Source organism: Poecilia latipinna, unplaced genomic scaffold (assembly GCF_001443285.1).
Source record: "Poecilia latipinna isolate Pla-1442-1.1 unplaced genomic scaffold, P_latipinna-1.0 Scaffold3056, whole genome shotgun sequence".
Classification (NCBI taxonomy): domain Eukaryota; kingdom Metazoa; phylum Chordata; class Actinopteri; order Cyprinodontiformes; family Poeciliidae; genus Poecilia; species Poecilia latipinna.
Genome location: NW_015115672.1, coordinates 1 through 21,263, shown reverse-complemented (window position 1 = coordinate 21,263; position 21,263 = coordinate 1). Strand labels below are relative to the sequence as shown.

Genomic DNA, 21,263 nt, shown 5'->3' with positions numbered 1-21,263 from the left:
CCCACAGGCTGCGATAAAAAGGCCAAGACAACCCATATTGGGTATATGCAGGATTTAGCGAGAACACCAACATGCAGACTGTTCACCCCCCGACACCCGGGCCGCAGCAAAATTTTCCAAGTCTTGACCGGTCCGTGGTAATAAAAAGGTTGGGGACCACTGGTTTACAGCACACGCAATTTTCTATCAAACTGGAGCCCAGAGCCTCTGGACGAAGTAAAGCATAGAAAAAGCAGGTTTTCACCAGGCTGGTAATGCTCCACTACAACTCTATGAAGTTGATCTGAAATTTCCTGTGCTTTAAACAACCATCCTCCGCTGTGAAGAGAGAAAAGCCAATCTGAATGAGGCAGCTGTTGATATTAATTTAATATTTGGAAACGTGAACTCAACAACTTCCTTCACTTCCTCCGCTGCCATTGCTAAAACTACAGGCAGACTGCAATTCTAAAACAGCGCAGAAAATTGACATTACTATTATTACTTATTCTTTTGTTTGCTTATTGGCCCAGGTAAGGAGTTAATCATCTGCTTAAAAGGAGGCCGACCCACCGTGACAGGGTCAGAAACTTGTCTCACAATTCTTAAACACATTTCAATGTTGTTTTATACTTCTTTAATTTTACCTCTTTAAAACTATAAACACTGCCCACCAACAACTTTTTGTTTTGATCAAAGGAAATTCTTGTCATTTCATTACTCAGACACTTTGAGAACCTTGTTTTTCCAAAACTTGACTCCAGCTAAACTGGGATACTGTAATCTCTGCTATACAAACAGAATATTTTTAGACTACTATTTTTGTGCGTCAGCTTGGTGACTGCAGGTCTTGAGGAGATACAGTTACTTCTGGAGTCCACATTAAAATATCAGGCAATCCATCATCTCAGGCTAGTAGTCAGAAAAGATTAAGTCAGCGACACAAGTGGCTTACAAGAAGAGGGCACTACAGATCAGATCATTCTTTCCCTTTTTTCTGCTACTGAGCACGCGGAGGTTCTGTACTGCAGCAGCAAAGATAAATAAATGAAACCTCTTAGGTCATATATTCAATATTTCAGAAGTTTCTAAAATGTCCATAAAAGCTATCCATATCTCCAGGCAAAGGAAGACATCTTCTTTTGCAGATACTGGAGACTCAGCCTTATACTGACTGACATTATGAGATCACTCTGTTCATTTTTCTCATAAAAAACTGATCCTATCACTCAGCTTGTTACAAAAAGCTCATCTTGAATAACCATAAAAACCGAGTTAAAATCATCGGTCCAACTTATTAAAGGCAAATAAGTGATAACATTGTTTTGGAACATCAGGGAAATTGTTTACTGTTAAAGTGGAAGGAAATTGGTACGAGGTGCTCAAAACGTCAAATGAAAATATGAAAGTGTGGTGTCTTTACTCTGACACCCCTAACAGAATCCAGTGAGAACACAGTCGGAGAAGCAGCCAAGAGGATGGCAGTTTTTCATGGAGAAACTGCAAACTTGCAAAAACATGACTGTGAATTATATGAATTCCCAATTTAACATTTTATCCATTTTAAAAGACAGGAGCCCTCATGTACAAGACTATGTGGATTTCCTACTATAACATGCTGCTTCTCCTTTAAGTCCAGAAAACTGCAGAGGACCCAGAACCATCCAGCTGTATGAAGTGAGTGCATGCCTCGACAAGCCTTCATTTACATGTGCAAAATAGATGTAAATAAGCTGTGTTTCCACTATCACCAGCAGCTAAGGTCATTACAACTTTCAACAAGTCACAAAGGTTGCTGAGTCCAGTCCACCACATGATGCAGGAACTAAGATATAATAACCGAGAGGATATGATATTACAAACAACGGGCCAAAATCCTAATATCTTCCAAACCGACTAATCTGATTTCCATTGGACCTTCCATCGGCCTTGAGCGCTCATACTGGAGATCAGCTCAGTTTTATTTGATTTCTTTTCTAAATTAAAAGCCTGGCTTGTGGCCCAATCACTGAATATGATTCAACAGAGGACAGACAAACTTTAGATGTGTTTCTACCATTATAACAGAGATAACCTGTTAGCCCTGACAGTTGGCTGTACTCTTCTACTTCTCTAATTACTTCTTTCCTGATTTTTATGTTTCTCTCTGTTGTCATTAGTGTGTGGTTGCTGAGGTTGCCTCCAAAAGGTTTATCTATACCACCAGACCAATTATGTAACAGTCACAACTCCTAAGCCTGGTTTGGTCTTTGTGAAATAGTTAAAGTCAGGATGAACTGACGGTGCTATGTCAAACTTGGCTTTATTTCTTATCCTGGATTTTGTAATCCTACTTTTGTGAAACACCCCTCAGGATGGTAATAGAAATAAATACTGATCAACTACACACCAACAATAAGAATAACTGAACATAGACTAAGGACTTCAAAAGAGAAAAATGACAAACTACAAGTCTAAACAACCGAAGGATCACAACACCATGAGGCTGACCATGAAGTTTACTCTGTCTGAAGGTGAGAAACAGGATCTGTGCTTAAGATCAATAAAATTCAGACTTCACTGACTCATGGAGTAACTCATTAACATTTGAAATGCTTATCTGATTTAATAAGAACATAGAAAGAAAGCAGTCTGTGGAACATCTCTGTCTGATAACAGTGGAAACACTGGCTGGCTGTTCCTCAGCTTCACTCGCTGATGGTGTGACTTTACCGACAGTCATGGACTTCTGCTGAATAATACACTTTCTAAGAGAATAAAACTCATTATCAGTGGGCTCCTGGTCATTCTGCACAACAATCGGACAATGTAAACTGACAACATAAAAACACTGAAGCTCCAACAACATCTGTGTCATTAAAACAGCCCTTGGTGTTGACTGAACATCCGTCTGACAGATTTGCAGGTTGGTCCCCCAACATGAGTTCCAGGAGTTAAGCTGGGCCAAGCTGCTGATCTTTCTGTTATAACCACTAGAGAGCAGCACAGCCCCACCTCACAGGGCAGAAGAAGGGCTGGTCAGCCCCGGGAATCCAGAGAGGGATAAAAGAAAGGGTTGCACATATTCTACTCATCTTAAAAATAAAATGGGGCGTGATTGTTTTGCAACACAATGTAATGAATACTGACAAAGATAGAATACATGTAAGCTGTGGTGGATGATATAAATTAAACAAAGATAATACAGACCCGGATTAATTGGTTGGCACTTAAAAAGTTTCATTCTGGGGTGCTGTGGTGGCGCAGAGGCAAAGCATGACCCACTGCATTTCTTCCCTCTCTCATTACCCACTTTCCTGTCAAACTACTTTCAAATAAAGGCCACTAGAGCCAACAAAACCTTTAATTTTTTTTTATTCTAGCAGAATAAAATCAGTTCAGATTTTATTCCATTAGTATAATCTCACTCTGAAAAATGCTAAATCCAGCCTCAATCTTCATCAAACTTCCATCCTGGCTCTTCCCTGATTCCTTTTTGTCTTTAGCTCTGTCCACAGATCTAATTTCACAGGATTTAGATGTGAGGATTGAGTCTTAAGAATCTTTTCTGGGTTGATTTGGTTGTTTTGGATTATTCGTCTAAATAATTCAGTGATGACCCCTGAGTTATAGAATCTGTTATTAAAGTCTCCTGATATTTCAAAGAGTTCATGATTTCATACACTATCACAAGGGTCCCAGGAAATCTGGAAAAGGAACAAGTCCATAGCACTACAGGTCCTCTACTGTACATGACAGTCGGGTCCTTCTTTAATTAGACATACATTTTATTTACTATAATTTATTATTCTATGTGTCCTTCATGGTTAGAATAGTATAAAATACATATTTTAGATTTTCATGTAAAATTTGTCAGAACAATGTTCTTTTTCCCTCTGCAATTTTTCTGTTGTTTCTGAAACTATTAATAAATTTGAGTAATTGTTATGAATCGATTATTGAAATAATTGTGAACTATTTTAATAATTTAGCAATGGACTGACAACCTGTCCAGGGTAACCTGTCTCTCACCCATTGACCGCTGGAGGCACCATCACCCCTGGGATAAGCGTGTATAATGGATGGATGAATAATTTAGTAATCGATTAATCTTTAACTAGATTATACATACTCAAAAAAAATGCCATTTGTTGAAAAAGCATCACATTCAGAGCAGAAGCTAAGTCAAAACTGTGCAAAAATATATACATTTTGAGTTGAAGAAAAAAAGTCTGTACAAATGGTGGCAGTTCTAGATTCTTGTCAGTGCCTCGAGGTGTCTGAGTCATTTCTGCACATATACATGTTTTTCCATTGTCCCCGCCCCGTTCTCTCCCCACTCAGACTGCATGTTCTTGGCAGCCAGTCTTTTCATAGTTTTCTTTAAGGGGCTGGGACTATTCAACAGCCTGGCTTGCACATGGAATTTTCACTTCCTATTCTTAGTGAAGACATAACGGCTGCAGTCAGCACAGAGGAAGCGCTGCAGCATTTGGTCTGTTTGCAGTCTCAGATCAGCTGAACTGAAGTTCAAACTGGAAACATGGATATCTGAACTGAGAGCAAATCCAGAACCTGCTTAAAGGAAGGCATCAGAGGGAGCATGTGAGTGAGAACTTTGAGCGTCACAGTGGAGTTACTTAGGAATGTTCTCTTTAGGGTGGGGTTACAAATGACTAGCTGTAGTTAATGCTCAGTTGTACGGACAGAGGCTCAGTTTAAAAATCTATAGATTTTCTAGTATGTGAACATTAACCACAGCCTGGGAGAACTGGATTATACCCATGAAATACTTACAAAATAACTCAGATGTACTTAAAGGATCAAATATGGTTTGATGAGGTTTACTATGTGTAAGCTTCTTATTTATAGTTTTTTACATTTTCTGTGGCGATAGAACATATCAACAGCATGTATTTTAAGTCTCTACCTGAAACATGAGCTAGTACAATTAGAATAACGTATGTTAAAGTTTTATATGTTAGTTTGAGCTGATTAAATGATCTGAAACCTGATAACATTTTAATTATTTAGACCAAAATAATTAGATACAGATGAGGTTTGAAACACTGCCACATCCACTGAGATACCCAGAGTGTGAGGGATAAAAACTAGCATGGTAGGTTGATAATTTTCTTTATTTTTCTATTTAATCATATCTGTGATGTTTTTTCCCTGCAGACAACTGTATAAATTTCTTTATGTTTGCAATTATTATTTGCTGATGATACACTGGAATTTCCCCAGTTAGAATCATTTTATTCTATTCTGGTGAAACCCATTGACATTATTCTTATGCATACAGTCACAGTAAAAATAGTATAAGTTTAGAGTTTCACATATCAGGACATAATAAAAAACGATATGGCTTTTGTTCTAAATGTTACTAAATCTAAAATACAACAGGTTCTACACTCTGATTTTGTCAGAGGAATTTCATTCCACTAGTCAATATTTCAGTCATGTTGGGGAATGGACTTTGGCAGAGTCATTTTAACACCGCTACTCTTTTTCTCAGCCATTCTTGAAATGTGGGCAAAGTATCAGCTCACACTGAGTCAGAGGATTTCTTGGTCCACTCAAAGACTGCCAGCTGTGCATGTCTGAGGCTAAAAAAAAAAACACCCAAACCACCATGCCTCCCCCACCAAGCAACAATGCCAACAGCTGTTATTAGGTCTTTGTTGCCTTTGACTTTGTCAGATGGTGAAACTTCTCTGATTTCCTTAATTTTGGGTTATGAGCTGATGGTCTTCCTCCACAAATGTCTTAAAATCAGCCCCTGTCTCTTTCTGCTCTGCTGCCAATGAGAGAGACTGATTGACCGTCCCACCTACCAGGTCACCCCACTGTCACCAATGTGCCTATTCTGTCACTATACTTAATGACTTTTCAAAGAACATCAGTACTGGTCAAAATCGGAATCAATAAGTCAGGCTTTTTCAAGATCGGTGATCCAGAAAACTGCAATTGGTGCACTTCTATTTGTAATGCATACTTTTTGTTTTTAGAGTGTTTAGCATGGGGGTGATTTGCATGTTTTAGTGGACTTTATTGATTGGTTTCCACTCTCACATAATGACCCATACTTGTCTAAGCTTACATCACCTATCTGGGAACATCTCTGGGTGGTTAAAGGTGAAAAGCACACAGTCAAAGTTGACAGATTCCTCCCATTCTTATAGAAAGGCAATTAACAGTAGAAGAGCAGCAGAAGGCCAGGCAGAGAAGAAAACTTTAATTATCAACACCAGCAGCTGCATCAACAGCAGAAGCGGTGGACCTCAGGGAGCCAGTCTAGAGCTCTTCCCGTTGAGTGAATATGAGTCTAGCACTCATTTCTCCCCTGACATAATTGATCAGAATGACTGATGTCCAGTTGTCTATGTGCTGTCCACTGTGTACTGCCCCCTTGTGGTATCTGCTTGGCCCAAATAGAACTGGACTCCCAGGAGGCCTATTTGTCCATTTTCTGATTTTTTTCATAAAGTCTATAATCAAAGGAAAATTGCTTTCAACGCTGAAACACCTACTCTCAATGCTACCTGACACGCTATTGGTTAGTCTTTGCAAAACAGCCAATCAATTAGTGCCAGTCATTTTCTTTGGTGCTGATTGGCTGAACCTCCAAGATGAGTAACATGGAAGACAGTTGCTGTTAGCTTCTAGGGTAGTGCTAAAACTGTTTCCACTGTGTGTATTACTGTACACACAGTGGTAGTAGTACAAACATTTGGTGTTTGAACTATTGAAATTCACAATTATAAGCATTTATAGAAGAGATCTCAAGTATTCTGTCTTTCAAGCTATGTGGCTGTATTCCCTCACCTCGTTAAAACCATGAGCCCACTGTAAATTTAATTAACCTTTTTTCCATTTTTTATTCCAAATGTGTATTTTGGACAAACTTTTCCAAACAATACTACTCCAGTAAACTTGTTCTTCAATCAGATGCAAATTTATAAACCTAAGAGAAACTTTTTCCTTCAACTCTCCCACACCAGCCATGCCTGATGGGTCTCTTTCCATCGCCACTGCTAGTACATTAACATTTAGAATTTTTGTCATTTTTGTGAGCATTTTCTAACTTTGGAACAAATTTGCTGGGACATCCACTCCTGGGAGGTAACATAATTACTTGACTGTGTTATAAAACGACACTATGTGCCTGGAAAACCCATAATACTTCTCCTTTAAGGCTCAGAAAAAGGAGATGTTGCAGAGTTAAAAGCATCAGTTTATCAGTTCTTTCCGATATATCCTCACTGGTTATCCTCACAGCAGACAGCAGAGCCAGAGAATTTTCATAGAGGTGGCGAGGATGGGACTGTTGCTTACTCAAAGGTGACCAACAACTGATCGAAACCAGAGCCATTTCGCAGCACAACATCCGTATTCTCAAAATAATTAACTAAAGATAGATCATTTTTAAAGGCCTTGTTATGTTAATAAATACAGAAGTATATTGATATTATAACCGCTGCCACCACCTGTTTTGGAGGGAAAGTGCTTGCTCTTATGGCGCGACTTGGCCAATGATTGGCCTCCCCTGCTGTGAAGTTATGAAAACATTTGTTTTAGTAAGGAAGATGTGAGTCATCTGATTCTTCTCAGAGTAATTTATGAAAACAAATGGTGACTGATCAATAATATGCTCACGGCTCAGCTCTGGAGACAATTACTACAAAGTGAGAAGTTTTATGCAGTATGTCAGCAGGTCAGGTAAAGGTAGGTTAGTCCATAAGGTGAACATGCATCCTGTCCGACATAGATCCATTATTTATGCATTACATATTATCAGTTGAGATTGTTAGACTGTTGAGGATGATGTTTGTCATAGTCTCTGCATATGCCTCTGACCTCTCTCCAAATGAGATTTTCTTCCTCAACAGTCCCTCTCATACTTTTTTGCAGTGAACCACCAGCATCAATAGGCCATAAGCAGACATAAAACCCACCATCTGTACAAGGTTAAAAATGTTGATCAGTCCAAGGTCTTTAATAATGTTCAGCTTAAGATTTTATTGTGCTGAAAACTCACAAGAGCATCACATAAGTGCCTGAAGCATCAACCTGTGTTGTTTCAACAATAAACTGTCCGGTTCCAGCAGAATGGACATTTCAAGATCAAGTTTAAACGGAGAGAGATAAGAGGTGCTAGAAGACACAAACAAGGATACATCTTATAAAGCATCTCACAGTTAACTCCAATATGAAATCAATCCAGTGTATCTGTGTATTATGTAGTCTTTAGAACTAAATATCTTTGTGACTTCTTCTTCTCCTGCAGGTACAGCTTTAGACTGGTCTACATTTTCTCCTATAACTTGTTCCAATTTTGTGGTCACACATGGATCCTGGCTAACAACATTGCAAGATTTTTTACCTTTGGTCAAGGTAAGTTAAAAAGAATAAGATATGATAATCTTGCTGCATTTCTGTCCTCCAACATGAATGCTGAAAGCCTCTCTAGAGCTTGTTGCAGGTTACATTGTTCTATGGTTTGAATTGAAGAAGTCGACATCTTTTCCCAACAGGAAGCTGGATCTATCTGGTTGAAGCCAAACGGTGCTGTCAGCACCAGGCTTGCTGGTTTCTCCACTTTACATTAAGTTTATTGAACAGGTTGAGGGTCATGAAAGTGGGGGGTGATGAGCAACAGAGCTGGAATGAAAGCGACTGAACTCTGCTAGAATTGTTTTATCAAATAGTTCTTCTTTTGGGGGTTTCTTCTTGTTAATACGTAATAGGTGTTAATAGGTAATAGGTATTATTCTCCACTGTTGCCCAGTACTTGCTTAGGGTGGCAGATAGGTTCATTGATTGAATTGAATGGTTTACTTGGATAAACATGTCTTCCTGTCCTGGAATCGTTAACTGTGGAATAGGAAACTAAACTGTACTGGATTTGAATCTGAATCTGCTACATTGGAATGAGCTGAAATTTATCAAATGGATACCATAAACTGTTTAAAACTGTATATAAATGCAACCTGTTTACCCGAAAAAGTTCCTGTGGAAATAACACTGAACTGAATTGACATTAATGTAAAAAAAAAAAAAAAGATGGAGGTAATTGTATTGAAGTGCAGGGTAACTAGACATAAATTGAAGCTTATTTTTATGAAAGAAGTTCTGGATTACTGACAAACCTAGGCCTTCACCTGGGAAAGGAATTAAACTAAAACTACAGGTTGTTTAGCAGAAGAAAACCAGCCTGAGGAAGCCTTTAAATCCCAACATTTACAGGAGGATGCTTGTTTAAATTTTTATTGTTTCCTTTTTTTGTAGTTGCTGATTCACCAAAATACAGCAAATATTTTTCTGAAAAATCAAATTGAACATCAGAATGATGGTTGTTGGCATCAGGCAAGAAGGTTTGGTAATTTTAGAACCTACCATCCATCCATTTTCTGAACACCCTTGTCCCTCAGTGGGGTCGGGAGGGGTGCTGGTGCCTATCTCCAGCTAACGTTCCGGGCGAGAGGCGGGGTACATCCTGGACGGGTCGCCAGTCTGTCGCAGGGCAACTCAGACACACAACCATGCGCACACACACACACACCTAGGGGCAATTTAGACAGACCAATTAACCTAACAGTCATGTTTTTTGGACTGTGGGAGGAAACCGGAGTACCCGGAGAAAACCCACGAATGCACAGGGAGAACATGCAAACTCCATGCAGAAAGACCGGGGCCGGGAATCGAACCCAGAACCTTCTTGTTGCATGGCAACAGCTCTACCAACTGTGCCACTGTGCAGCCTTAGAACCTACCAATCTACTGGAATTTTCACGAGAGGTGGACGGATTACAGTTTTCTGATTAATCACTGATCATAAAAAAAAACCTGTGTTGCTGATTCCGAATTTGGCTGATACCAATGTTTTGTCTAAAAGTTGCTAAATTTAATGACAAAATCGCTAAGTTGTCAACAGTGAGGTGAGTATTTGGACCCACCAGGTCCATAGACGTGACCTGGCGGGTCTGTCAGTCAGCGCTCTCTCATGGCAGAGCAGAAATAAACAGTGGCTGATTTTCAGACCTTTGATAAGGTAGATAAGATTGGTGGATAAGATTGGTTTCCTCATAATTATTGGCAGAATGTTGATGTCCCAAACTAAGGAAATCAAAGACAATTTATCAGTGTACTCACAGCAATCTTTCAGGTTTACTCAGAATGGTTTGAAAAATAAAAACAGGGAACTTTGCTCCAAGCTACAACAGTCAATGTATTCATAATAATACCTTTCATCTAACAGGAGTGTAACGAACAATACCTAAAACCCACAAGATGAGACGCAACATTGAGTTCACCAAAATTAGTCTAAGGCTGAACAACATTTTCATAACAGTTTAAAGACAACAAGATCAAATTTATGCTGCAAAAAAGACTTTTATTACGTATATCTAGAAGTTTTGTCACAAATTCAACTGATATCTTTCTTTTTCTGATTTATTGAATCTCAGCCTTTGGAGCAGAACTTCAGCTATGCATGGCCTTCTATAAATTTTCATTAAAAAATATGACATTCACACTTAACTTCCGAAAAACTGAACATATATATTTAAAGAAATAACTAAAAAAATAAGTAAACTATTCCTTTTCCTTTTGTTCTTTACAAATATTTTTGCCTTCATAATAAGTGTAAATAAGGTTATTGTTAAACTTGTTAGGATCCTGGGCTGTTGCCCAGGATCCTAACAAGGTTGTTTTGTAGTTTGATTTCCTTCTAGCTTCATTATTATTTTGTGTTACTTTCTTATTTTGGTTCGATCTGTCTTGTTCCTGTTTACCTTTTTTTGTTTTCCTTAGTGTTTCTAGCTATGTTTAATTATTATTATAATTATTCTTTGTCATGCTAGTTTATTATGTTTCTTTAGTCAAGTTAATCTGTAGTGTTAGAATTACTTCCCTTTTCCCTGTGTACTCTTCCTTGCCCCTTGTGCCACCTTCTCTCCCCCTCCACCCACACCTGCAATCACTTAGCTCATCAGCCCAGGCATTTTGTTCAGCATTCAACCTCCCCATTATTTAAGCCTTTGTTTCTGATTCATTAGTATCCTCTCTTCTTGTCATCTTTCCTGTCTGCTCGCCATTGTCAGCGCCCCCTGGAGTTCATGGTCTTGTTCCTTTTTTGCCTTCCTCTGCAAGTTTCTTCATCTTTTCATTAAAATCACAAAAAATCAACTCTATGTTACATGCCTGCTTCTTAATGGGTCCACTCTACAAACACTGAACATGACAGAACAATCCAGCCAGTAGGACCCAGCAGAATTCCTGTATTTAAGAGAATCTTAACAATTACAACTTACTTAGAAAATAATTAATTGACACCATGGCAAAATCATGTTCACTACCCCAAAGATTTGCTTTGTGGCGACAAAGTAAATGTGGTGCAGGACTGGATTCCAAATCTCCCTTCCATAGGCTTAACGGAGTTGTTCAAGGAGGCAGAGTGGCACCATCAGGCAGCTCTGACAGTAATGGCTGGCAATCCACCTCCAGCTTAGTAATAAGCGCATACAACTCCAGTATTAAGCGCCTCTACATCGGTCCCAGCCTTCTGCCCTTTGCCCTTCTCCACAATTCCTGTTACTCCTTCCCGGTCTCCACTCTCCAGATCTCTAGCCGCGGCTTCATCTTCAGCAGCTGCAGTCACGTCTCCTGCACCAGTCTCGTCTCCAGCCACATTCCCAGCCAGCAACATCAGTACCCATTCTTACATCAGCAGCAGCACCTCAGGCTCCAGGTTTCCACAGCTGTGGAACTAGGTTGTACGGCTAGCTCCTGGGCTCCAGACTACCCAGTCTCCCAAGCTCCACAGTGTTTGTCAGTCTCCTGAGTACCACAGTTCTCTCCAGCCCCTTGCCTCCGAGGGATGCAAGGACGACCCGCCTCTGTTCCCAGTGCCACTTCGTGATTCCCCAGCTCCCGAGCCTCTACATCGGTCTAAGACATACACCAGTCTTAAGGGAAGGATTTTCAGGCCCTTCATCTGCTGCCAGCTCTTCAAGTTTCACTGATGCTGGTCAGCAAGCGACAAGCGTCCTGGACTCGTCATAGCCAACAACTCTGGCTTTGAGCTCTTCGTAGAGATGGAATGGTTCTAAAGTATTAAGAACTCTTCTAAATCCCAGATTTTCCATAACAGAAAATGCCCTCATAAAACCTGCAATAAAAATGCCAATGTATGTTGTTATTGCTGCAGCAGCCACATGAGAGTGGAAGCTGAGATGCAAAAACATTTTTCAGCATGTCTGCAGTGTTGGCAATTTCTTCACTTGTGATGGTCCTGAAGGTCTCTTTGCATTGTGCTAGTGTTAGTCACGGTGCACAGTAATATATTCTTGAAGTGTTTACATATTGTTCATGTCTTGTCTGTCACTCTGTTGCCGTTTCTCATTTCTACTGGAAACACAAAATGCTCCCAAACAAACAATTTAAAAGTATTGGGGGCAACTTCTATTGCAACTTTATCGGGTGAAGCCACGCTGACTGGGACTGGCTTTACAACTGATCATTGTTTAAATTCCACAGCCTACCTGCGTATTGTTACTGAACATGTTCACCTCTTCATGACTATGACCAGTGTCCACATCTTCTAATGGTTGCTTCCAGCAGGATGTTATGAAGACCAGCTTATCTCAAAATGACAATGAATTCATCTACTTCAAAGGCGTCCACAGTCACCAAATCTCAACCCAATATAAGCAGTTTTAAAAGTAAACTGCTTATATCCAAAGAGGGTTTTAGCAAACTGTACCTAATAAAGACTCTTGTGAGTGAAAGTAAGACTCCTCTCAGATGTTTCTCTAGTTTAGTTGCCTTTGGCGATCGTTGCAGATGCTCTGGCAGACACATTTTACTCTGTGGGTTTTGCGATGAGCCTGTGCCAGCTGCTCTCCATCCTGGAGATCTTCCACATCGCAGACGGCATCGAGAAGGCTCGGCTCCTTCCTCGCTTCATCCAAGTGTGTGCAGCAGTTCACCTCTTTGTTGATGCCTTTTTGATTCTAACAATCTCTGGTTTCATCATGATTTCTTTGGTTAGGTGATTGAGAAAAACATTCTGCTGATTATGGTCATCATGTTGGAAGAGATCCAAAGTAAGCCAGTGGTGTGTGTGCAGTTTTTCCTGTGGAATATACTGGACCTCTTACGGTGAGCAAACAGCCAGTCACATATCTTATGAGCACCAAGCCCGTTTCACTCAGATCTTTCAAAGTAAAAGTGAGAAGGGTTTTGTAATAAATAGGCATTTGTTAAATTTTACACATAAAAATTGGTCTGTTAGTTGCATTCTTCACACTACAAGTATACATATTCTATATTCTTCGAGCTACTCAAACCTAATGTAAGGCTGCAAAAACTCAACAAGAAACCAAAAGCAAAAAGTATATTATTTATAATATCAGTATATTATTTGCTTTATGTAATTGTAACTGCACACATGCTTATTACTTAATCTATGATGCTTAGTTAAAAAAAACAGTACTTTGTTGTCTTTGTCTCTGTTCCACATTTATAACATTGTCTCTTTGTACACGATGTTAGTTTATTATTTCCAAATCAAAAGATTCATTGGAGATATTTTCACATTTCCATTCCTAGCTAATGGTAGAAGTAGATGTTTAAAATTTCGCAAATATAGATGCATCATGCAACCATGCTGTAAGCGCAACTTCATAAAACAAGAGCATTCTTATCCTGAATGACATTTGTTGCCACATTTAATGTAGTAATTCTCTACATTTTATCTGTGTTGTAGTTTCTGAGTCAGAAGGATCTTCTTAGCAATGTCTAGTTGCTAAAATAATTTAGGGTTAGCAAGCAGCATCCCCAAAAGCCTCTGAACCTTTGTAAGAACAGACCTTGAAGTTCTGATCTGAACACCATGGAGTAGGTGTGGGAAGAAAACAATTTGATTTGATTTTAACTCACATAAATTATGTGAGTTAAAATCACCTCAGTATCGTCGGTCCATTCGTTTTCTTCCCACACGTACTTCATGGTGTTCAGATCAGAACTTCAAGGTCTGTTTTTACAAAGGTTCAGAGGCTTTTGGGGATGCTGCTTGCTAACCCTAAATTATTTTTTTGTTTTGTGCTGCTGTGCCTTGGTTAAAAAACAACACTGTCACTTTCTGATGCTCGTTGGAATTTAACTCTGCTTCCTTCAGTTAAAGCACAATTAGAGGAAGTGGATTTGTGTAGAAATACACCTAAAGAGGACATTGCCAACTGTAATGTCCAAACACACTTCCCTTATCAGGTCAAACAGTGCAACACACTGCATGTCCATGGGTGCGTTCACAGCCTGAAGTGACCCAATTCCGATTTTTTTGCCGGGGCCGTTCACACTGCCAGTAAATGCGAACTTCTGCAGTGTGAACGGTCAAACGATCTGAAAGTGTCCCGCATGCGCACTAGAGGGCGCAATAGCATCAGCGTTCTCAGTGTTCTGTCAACTGCCATAAAAAGAAGAAGAAGAAGAAGAAGAAGAAGAAGAAGAAGAAGAAGAAGAAGAAGAAGAAGAAGAAGAAGTTGTTGTTGTTTTTGGAAGTAAACATGGAGGCTAACGGTGGAGCTTAGCTTACATATTTGAAGTTGTTGTCCGGCCGGAGCAGCATATTAACAACTTAATCCTCATATAATCCATCAGGGTTGTTGTTTTTCTTCCCGCTTGCACGTATCAGGACGCAGAATAGTGAGATTTGTTGAGAATCAGTGACGTTCGGTTCGGATGAATGCGACCTGAACGTTAGGTCACATTTGAATCGGATACGTATCGGATATGGGTCACATTCGAAAAAGAATCCGACCTGTGCTGTTCACACTGCCATGAAAAGATCGGATACAGGTCGCATTATGTCAAAAAAACAACAACACTGGGCTACTTTAGGCTGCAGCCTGAAGTGGCCCAGTGTTCAGGCTGCAGTGTGAACGCACCCCATGTTGCCTGTCACATCTTGTGAGTTGTCTGTACTTCAGGTACCCTCATGAACTTCTGTGTGTTATGGAAAGACCTTCCGTCGCCATGTTGTGGAGCCGTTACTCTCTTTGGATCCCCTTATACATCCTGTCAGTTATCATTGAAGGTGAGTAAGCTTCAGAAATCTGAATGCATGCTGTGCCTTTAAAATCATGATGTCCCCTAAAATGTTTAACATGGTGTCACCTTTTAATCAGAAACTTCATTGTTCTTCACTTTACATCACAGAGTAACACAAACTTGTGAATATGAAGCAAAAGAAAAATGCAGAAGATCTGAGACCGAGGCAGAGGTTCCACCACCCTGAACAGTTGTTTTAAAATGGTCTATTTAAAGTCCAGATTGAAATACAACTGAGAATCTGCGGCAAAACTTCAGACAATCAGATGCTAAGAAGAAAAACATCTTCAGCTTACTGGTACCAGAGACTAAAACTGAAACTGCAACCAATGATGGCTCTGCAACAGGGGTGTCCAAACTTATTCTCCCATGGGCCAAAATCAGCAAGTTAAATGTACAAGGATAAAAACTATAACTTTTTAAAAGCTACAAAAAAATTTCAGTCTTTTATATGCTCTACATTAAATTATGCAGAATTTTTATTGTTTTTTTTTTTTTTTTTTTTTTTGTAGGAAAGAGGTCAATGTTGAGCCAAAATCTGAAAAGGAGTTTTCCATGTTTGTCTCACTAAAAGAAAGGCATCCAGCTTGAACATTATATGGGATTCAATTGGAAAAAGTATATACAAAAGTTAAATCTATACTTAGTACAAGAACAGGATGCGGGTCATTGTTTCTCTGGAAATGGCTGCTGTACGTTATCCATCCATTTTTTTCCGCTTATCCGGGGTCGGGTCGTGGGGTTAGGAGCTCAAGTAGGGAGGCCCAGACTTCCTTCTCCCAAGCCACCTGTTCCAGCTAGTCTGGGGGTATCCCAAGGCGTTCCCAGGCCAGCCAAGAAACAGTCTCTCCAGCGTGTCCTGGGTCTTCCCCGGGGCCTCCTCCCGGTGGGATGTGCCTGGAACACCTCATCAGGGAGGCGTCCAGAAGGCATCCTGACGAGATGCCTGAGCCACCTCAACTGGCTCCTCTCGATGTGAAGGAGCAGCGACTCTACTCTGAGTCCCTCCTGGATGACCGAGCTTCTCACCTTATCTCTAAGGGAGAGCCCAGCCACCCTACGGAGAAAACCCATTTCGGCCGCTTGTATCCGTGAATGTTGTATCTAACTAATTTTGTCCAAATGAAATAATAATCTCCTTTCACCACCTTTGCTGGGGAGCCCAATCTTGAATAAAAGTCCAAGGGCCGCCAATTGCCAGTTGTCCGCACCCTGAACACCTCATTCTACAGAATACTGACTGAAAACAAATGTACAGTCACACTTTCCCTTTTGTAAAGGACGTTGAAAGTTGGGTATCATTAAGGGGCATGAATGGTTTTATAAAACCTTGAATGTGAGTTACTGATCAACAACACACTAGGTGTTCTGATGTGCAAGGGAGGTGGTGAGAAACCACAGGAAATGGAATGCCAAAGAACTGCAGATTTTAAAACAGGATGTGTGTGAAAAGATCTCATTCCAGCTGTGTGTGTACATGTTTGTGGGCTGCCGACCTGTGCAGTCAGTCAGGTGAAGCTCAGGCCAGATCTCTCTGTTCTCCAGGTGTCATTATTTATGAGGCGCTGCCGTACCTGGAGCCGTCAGTCCCCCACCTGCCCTCCCTGCTGCTGCTCTACCTTCTGCTTCTCGCTGTGGGTAAGGAAAGAAAGCAGTCCAACTGAAAACACACACACACACAAACACACTGCATGGGGCCTTCATTATGTTGCTTTCACTTTTCTGACATTTTATCTTCATCCCATCTCAAAGGTTCTGTGTTACAAAGGTAGAACTGCTACGTTGGGCTCTGATGGACATTAGAATCCAGTCCTGATGTTCTTTGAAGATTTTCCTGGATTATGTTTCAGATCAGAGATATCTCTGATGAGGTTTCCTTTGGAATCTCAGAATGACTACAAACAGGAGCTGCAGTTGAGAGCTCTGTTAGCTAGCAGCAAGAAGGTGCTGGGTTCAATTCCAGCCTGGGCTTTTTCTGCTTTGGGGTTATCATGTTCTCTCTGTGCATGCCTGGGTTCTCTGTGGGTACTCCATTTTTCTCTCTAGGGAACTGCGTATGTGGCTACTGCTTGGTCGCTTATCTGCAGGCCACTGACTATTAGGTTCAATGGTTTCTCGAAATCAGTATTTCCCAACACTGGTCCTCAAGGAATACAGACATGCATTTTTTAGATGTTCTCCTGCTTCAACACACCCCTCATTTGTTGGTTGTATCACTTATGCACAAAACTTGGCTGTTATACGAGTACAACATAGGCACAAGTCAGGGTAATAGATCTGGTATGAGAGGGATTTCTCTGGTGTATGTGTCTTTGCTATTGCATTGTGTTGTTTACAAAAAAATACAATTAAAAGTATTTGATCAAAAAAAAAAGAAAAAAAGAAGAGTTAGAGATAAAACCCCGAGCCAGCCTTTCTAACGGCAGCTGTGTTGGTGTTTCCTGCAGGAGGCTCAGTAACAGTCTGGCAGCTGCTGAAGGAGAGGAAACACCATCTAGAGAAACGCTACAAGAGTAAGAAGAAGAAATGACTCGGAGTTGGATTATTCAGGGACAACGGGATAACTCTGTTTTCAAACCTTCTGATTCATCAAACAAACATTTCAGATTGCACAAAAGGAAAAAAGATATGCCAGATTTTTGCAGCAGTTTAATGAAAACATGTTTCTGACTAACCATAGAGCAACAGTAGCAGTTTCCACTCAAGTTTTTTTCACCAAGTAGGAGAGATGATGTTGTGTACAAATGTCACCATGGTAACACCCCACCATGGATCCTCTGAACTACCAGCTGTATGCTCTGGTCCACACGGCTTTCTTCTTGAACTCAGTGGACGACTTCAGACCCAGGAGAGCAGCTGGAATCAGATCAGAACATGGATGGTCAGCTGGACAGCAGAATTAATAAACCGTTCTAAACTGACCATTCTAACATCTAACATTACAAATCACTGTTTATATCAGGAAGGTCTAACTGATGTTCATTCAGGTGATTTGTACAAGTTGCCACGGAAACCTTCTACTACTTGCAATCAGGGGGCTCCATCTATGTGAAGTCAAATTTACTCCAATAAAGTAAATCTAACTTTATTGGAGTTCAGAGTTGAGCTTTGTTATTAAGTCCAACTCTGAATTTTAAATCCCAGAAAAAAAAATCACATAAGCTTAAAAGATAAATCACATTTTCTGTTTCTTAAAGATGTGCCTTCATCTACTGGAGATGATCATTTAAAATAAAATGTTAAAATGGCCTAAGGAAACCTGGACATCTAGGCTGCTTTCAAAGATGATGAAAAAATCTTGCTGGTTGGACAAAAAGTCATGGAATGACCGCTGGGTAGGGTCTCACTACATATTGCGCATTTATTGTATTATCAGGCTAATATATTTCTGTTGTATTTTAGCCTGATATTTAGCCAAGTTCTGAAGCTACCAAAATGCTAAAGGTTAGTTCATGTGTTTTATTTTGCATTATGATTTTTTTTTTGTGTGTGTGTTATTAGGACATTTATTTAGGAAAATTTTAAGTAGGAACTAATATTCAGGATGTTTGTTCTGCTGGGGCACCTAACAGAGATGCACCCCTCTGGTGAGGTATGAGAACAAGTGGCAGCAGAAAAGGCCAATTAAGTAAAACAGTGTAATGAATACTGAAGATTAGTCATAAGGACTTATTTTCAACCTCTAAAGACGGGTCAGCCAGCAAGGTATGTTTATATGCTATATATAAATTTTTATGTTTTTATTGTATTCATTGCACCATCTCATTGAAGTTTATGTTAGTTCGATGGTCATGACAAAGTATTCAACAAGGTGGTGCTGCAACAAATGCAACTGTAAGATTCTACATCCCATATTAAAGCCGACTACCAGTAAAACAAAGTCTATACCCTACCCTACCCCCAAGAGCTGGAAGTGATAGAGCAGGAAGTTCACATTACAAAAAGAGGAAGGAAGAGACCAAGCAGATATCACACCTGATCGTCGGAATCTTTACCTATATTATCGTCATCACAAGATTTTCTAATATTGTGATAATCAAAAACCTAAGACTGGTCTTGCTCTCCTGAAGCCAGTATCTGAGCTGGGTGTGAGCTGTAGTGGTTGCGGTCCAAGGCAGTTCTAATACCAATGAGTAAACCTATGATAAAAATCACCCACTTGAGACATTTGTTTCAGAATCACAAGAAGGAAAAAAATAAACCTAATGCCATGAAGGAAAAAGCTATTAGTGTAATTTAAAAAGGAAAAGTCCAATAGAGTATAAACTTACACATTTATTATTTCTAAATGTAAAAATAATTTGTTTGCAAATCAAAGCCTTTTCTTTTAGAATGACTCCTCTGTTTGGGTTATGTCTGTTTACTCTCACTCACTTTTAGGAACAAATGTGAGTGCATCAGGGAGAATAAACGGACTAACTGTACAGAAGCAGCTACAGAAGACCTGAGCCGTAAACAGATGGAGGAATGAAACATGCTGCACCTCTGGCTGTGCTGATGATGATGACTGACAGATTCTCTTCAGGACCTTCTGTTATGCTGAGGAGCCAGTCGATAAACTGAAACACACACACGCACACGGTTGTCATGTTGGACCTATAACCTTAAAGCCAGCAGTAAGTCACCTAACCTTACACTTCTCACCTTGTGTGTCTGGCTGCTCCATGGCTCTTTGCCTAGCAGCAGCGGCAGGCTGTGTGACACTCCCAGCATGCACTGTGGCAGAGCGAGCTCGCTGAGTGAAAGTGACCCATACAAACCATGCTCTAGTGCTGGAGGCTTGGAATCTGGTTGCCATGGGAACCATTGGGGCCTGATGCCAAAGAGAAGGGGCATGAAGTGGTCACCCCAGGAGATGACAGCAGCAGCAAAGAGCTGGAACAGGAAGTCAGTGGCCTGCAGATAAACAGCCAAACAGTAGCCACATGTTTTTAGCCACTAAAATACCATCCACACTATACATTTTCACAAAATAGTAATCATTAATAATTTGAACCCATTTAACAAATATAAATCTGAAATGTGTGGCATGCATCAGAATCCAGTCTCCTGAGTCAATACTGCCTCTACTTATTTTGCACAAACAACTTTCTCCCTTCTTTACATCAAACCTTGGTGGGTATAACAAGAGGCAGTGGAAAACAGTAGGCAAGTATGTGGATGTCCTATTCTGGTCACCATGCAACAGAAGGGACCATAGAATTTGAAAATTAAAAACCATAGAAACCCATATAGCTGTACTGATAAACTAAAAAAAGTTTAAACAATTGACATGCTTAGGCCTCAAGGTAAATTAAGTTGCAGAATATTAAAAGATTTTGCTGTAAAATGGCGTCTGATATCTGAAGAGAAGCTCTAAAAGGTTTCTGGTTTATGTTTAATAAGAAGTTGAGTCATTCCTGTGAGTTAGTTGGAGAACAGGACCTGCGCAACACATACTGAGTCATCAGTGACATGCAGCAACATGACTCACATGTGGAAAAGCAGCACTGACTCACTGACTGGATGTGTGGTGTGGCAAGGGGAGGTGAATGGACCAGACCTGACCGGACCCTACCTTCTTAGTGTCTCCAGATCTGATGGAAGTCGCTCCATAGGCGATGTTCCGGATGTGTCCCATCAGCTCCAGCAGCCACTCCATGCGCTTGGAGACACCTGACGGAGAAGCGGGCATGCTCAACACGCAGACTTAGACAGTAGAGCCGCTGTTACCAGCAGAACTGCACTCTGACCTGTACTGGTGCCAGCAGTCAGCCGACACTGGTAAAAGGCCTGCAAGAGGATCCAGCCCAGTCTGCAGCTTGACCAACCACAGAGCACACCGGTGATGACATCATTGAGGCTGAGCAGCGGAAGTCTGCCCTGAGAGGTGAGGAATGCCAGGACGAAGCAGGCTTTTTCCACCTGAGCCTGAGATTCACACAAACGCTCAGCTTTACTCACAGAGCAATTGCTCTCACTTCCTGACACCACACTGACTTCTGACCCCACACTGACCTCTGACACCTGAACGATCCTGTCAATCTCCGTGTCAGACATCTCAGACAGACACCTGGCCACACCCACATAGAGATCCACCTCAGCATCCTGAAACAAGAACAAACACCAGGAGCTGGACAGCATTCCTGTTTTGATCTTTGATTTCTCTAATTAGTAGGGCTGTGTAATAATATCAATTTTGCGATATATAT

General features: G+C 40.5%; 2 protein-coding genes and 1 long non-coding RNA gene across 5 annotated transcripts; 1 reads left to right on the top strand and 2 right to left on the bottom strand.

Annotated features, from left to right (window-relative positions):
• Positions 1-4,264: 4,264 nt before the first annotated feature.
• On the top strand, positions 4,265-17,622 carry LOC106940002 (very-long-chain (3R)-3-hydroxyacyl-CoA dehydratase 4-like). 3 transcript variants are annotated; one of them, XM_015022602.1, is made up of 7 exons: positions 4,317-4,563; positions 8,249-8,355; positions 12,805-12,932; positions 13,013-13,122; positions 14,952-15,058; positions 16,618-16,710; positions 17,520-17,622. In XM_015022602.1, coding segments are annotated over exons 1-7 (630 nt in total). In that variant the 5' UTR covers positions 4,317-4,561; the 3' UTR covers positions 17,603-17,622. The 3 variants fall into 3 exon arrangements, with proteins under 3 accessions (XP_014878090.1, XP_014878088.1, XP_014878091.1); XM_015022604.1 differs by lacking the exons at positions 16,618-16,710; positions 17,520-17,622 and adding an exon at positions 15,585-16,044 and having other exon boundaries at positions 4,265-4,563; XM_015022605.1 differs by lacking the exon at positions 4,317-4,563 and having other exon boundaries at positions 8,271-8,355; positions 11,389-12,932.
• LOC106940003 (uncharacterized) lies at positions 9,239-11,394 on the bottom strand. Its single transcript, XR_001422974.1, has 2 exons — positions 9,731-11,394; positions 9,239-9,353 (listed from the first exon to the last, which is right to left on the bottom strand). It is a non-coding gene; the product is annotated as an uncharacterized LOC106940003 (long non-coding RNA).
• Positions 17,623-17,708: 86 nt separating the features above from the next.
• Positions 17,709-21,210, bottom strand: LOC106940001 (focadhesin-like). The gene is made up of 6 exons (XM_015022601.1): positions 21,070-21,210; positions 20,805-20,982; positions 20,630-20,727; positions 19,717-19,968; positions 19,556-19,631; positions 17,709-17,928 (listed from the first exon to the last, which is right to left on the bottom strand). The coding sequence occupies exons 1-6, from the start codon at positions 21,193-21,195 to the stop codon at positions 17,855-17,857; spliced, it is 804 nt and encodes a 267-aa protein (XP_014878087.1). The 5' UTR covers positions 21,196-21,210; the 3' UTR covers positions 17,709-17,854.
• Positions 21,211-21,263: the final 53 nt, after the last annotated feature.

Excerpts from the sequence above, each read along its gene's own strand:
- LOC106940002 (XM_015022602.1), top strand. Across the intron at positions 15,059-16,617 it reads CCTGTCAGTTATCATTGAAG|GTGTCATTATTTATGAGGCG; the intron begins GTGAGTAAGCTT and ends TCTGTTCTCCAG. Across the intron at positions 16,711-17,519 it reads CCTTCTGCTTCTCGCTGTGG|GAGGCTCAGTAACAGTCTGG; the intron begins GTAAGGAAAGAA and ends TGTTTCCTGCAG.
- LOC106940001 (XM_015022601.1), bottom strand. The coding sequence starts at position 21,195 with ATGCTGTCCAGCTCCTGGTGTTTGTTCTTGTTTCAGGATGCTGAGGTG. Across the intron at positions 20,728-20,804 it reads GACTGCTGGCACCAGTACAG|GTGTCTCCAAGCGCATGGAG; the intron begins GTCAGAGTGCAG and ends CTTCTCCGTCAG. Across the intron at positions 17,929-19,555 it reads CATCATCAGCACAGCCAGAG|CTGCTCTCCTGGGTCTGAAG; the intron begins GTGCAGCATGTT and ends ATCTGATTCCAG.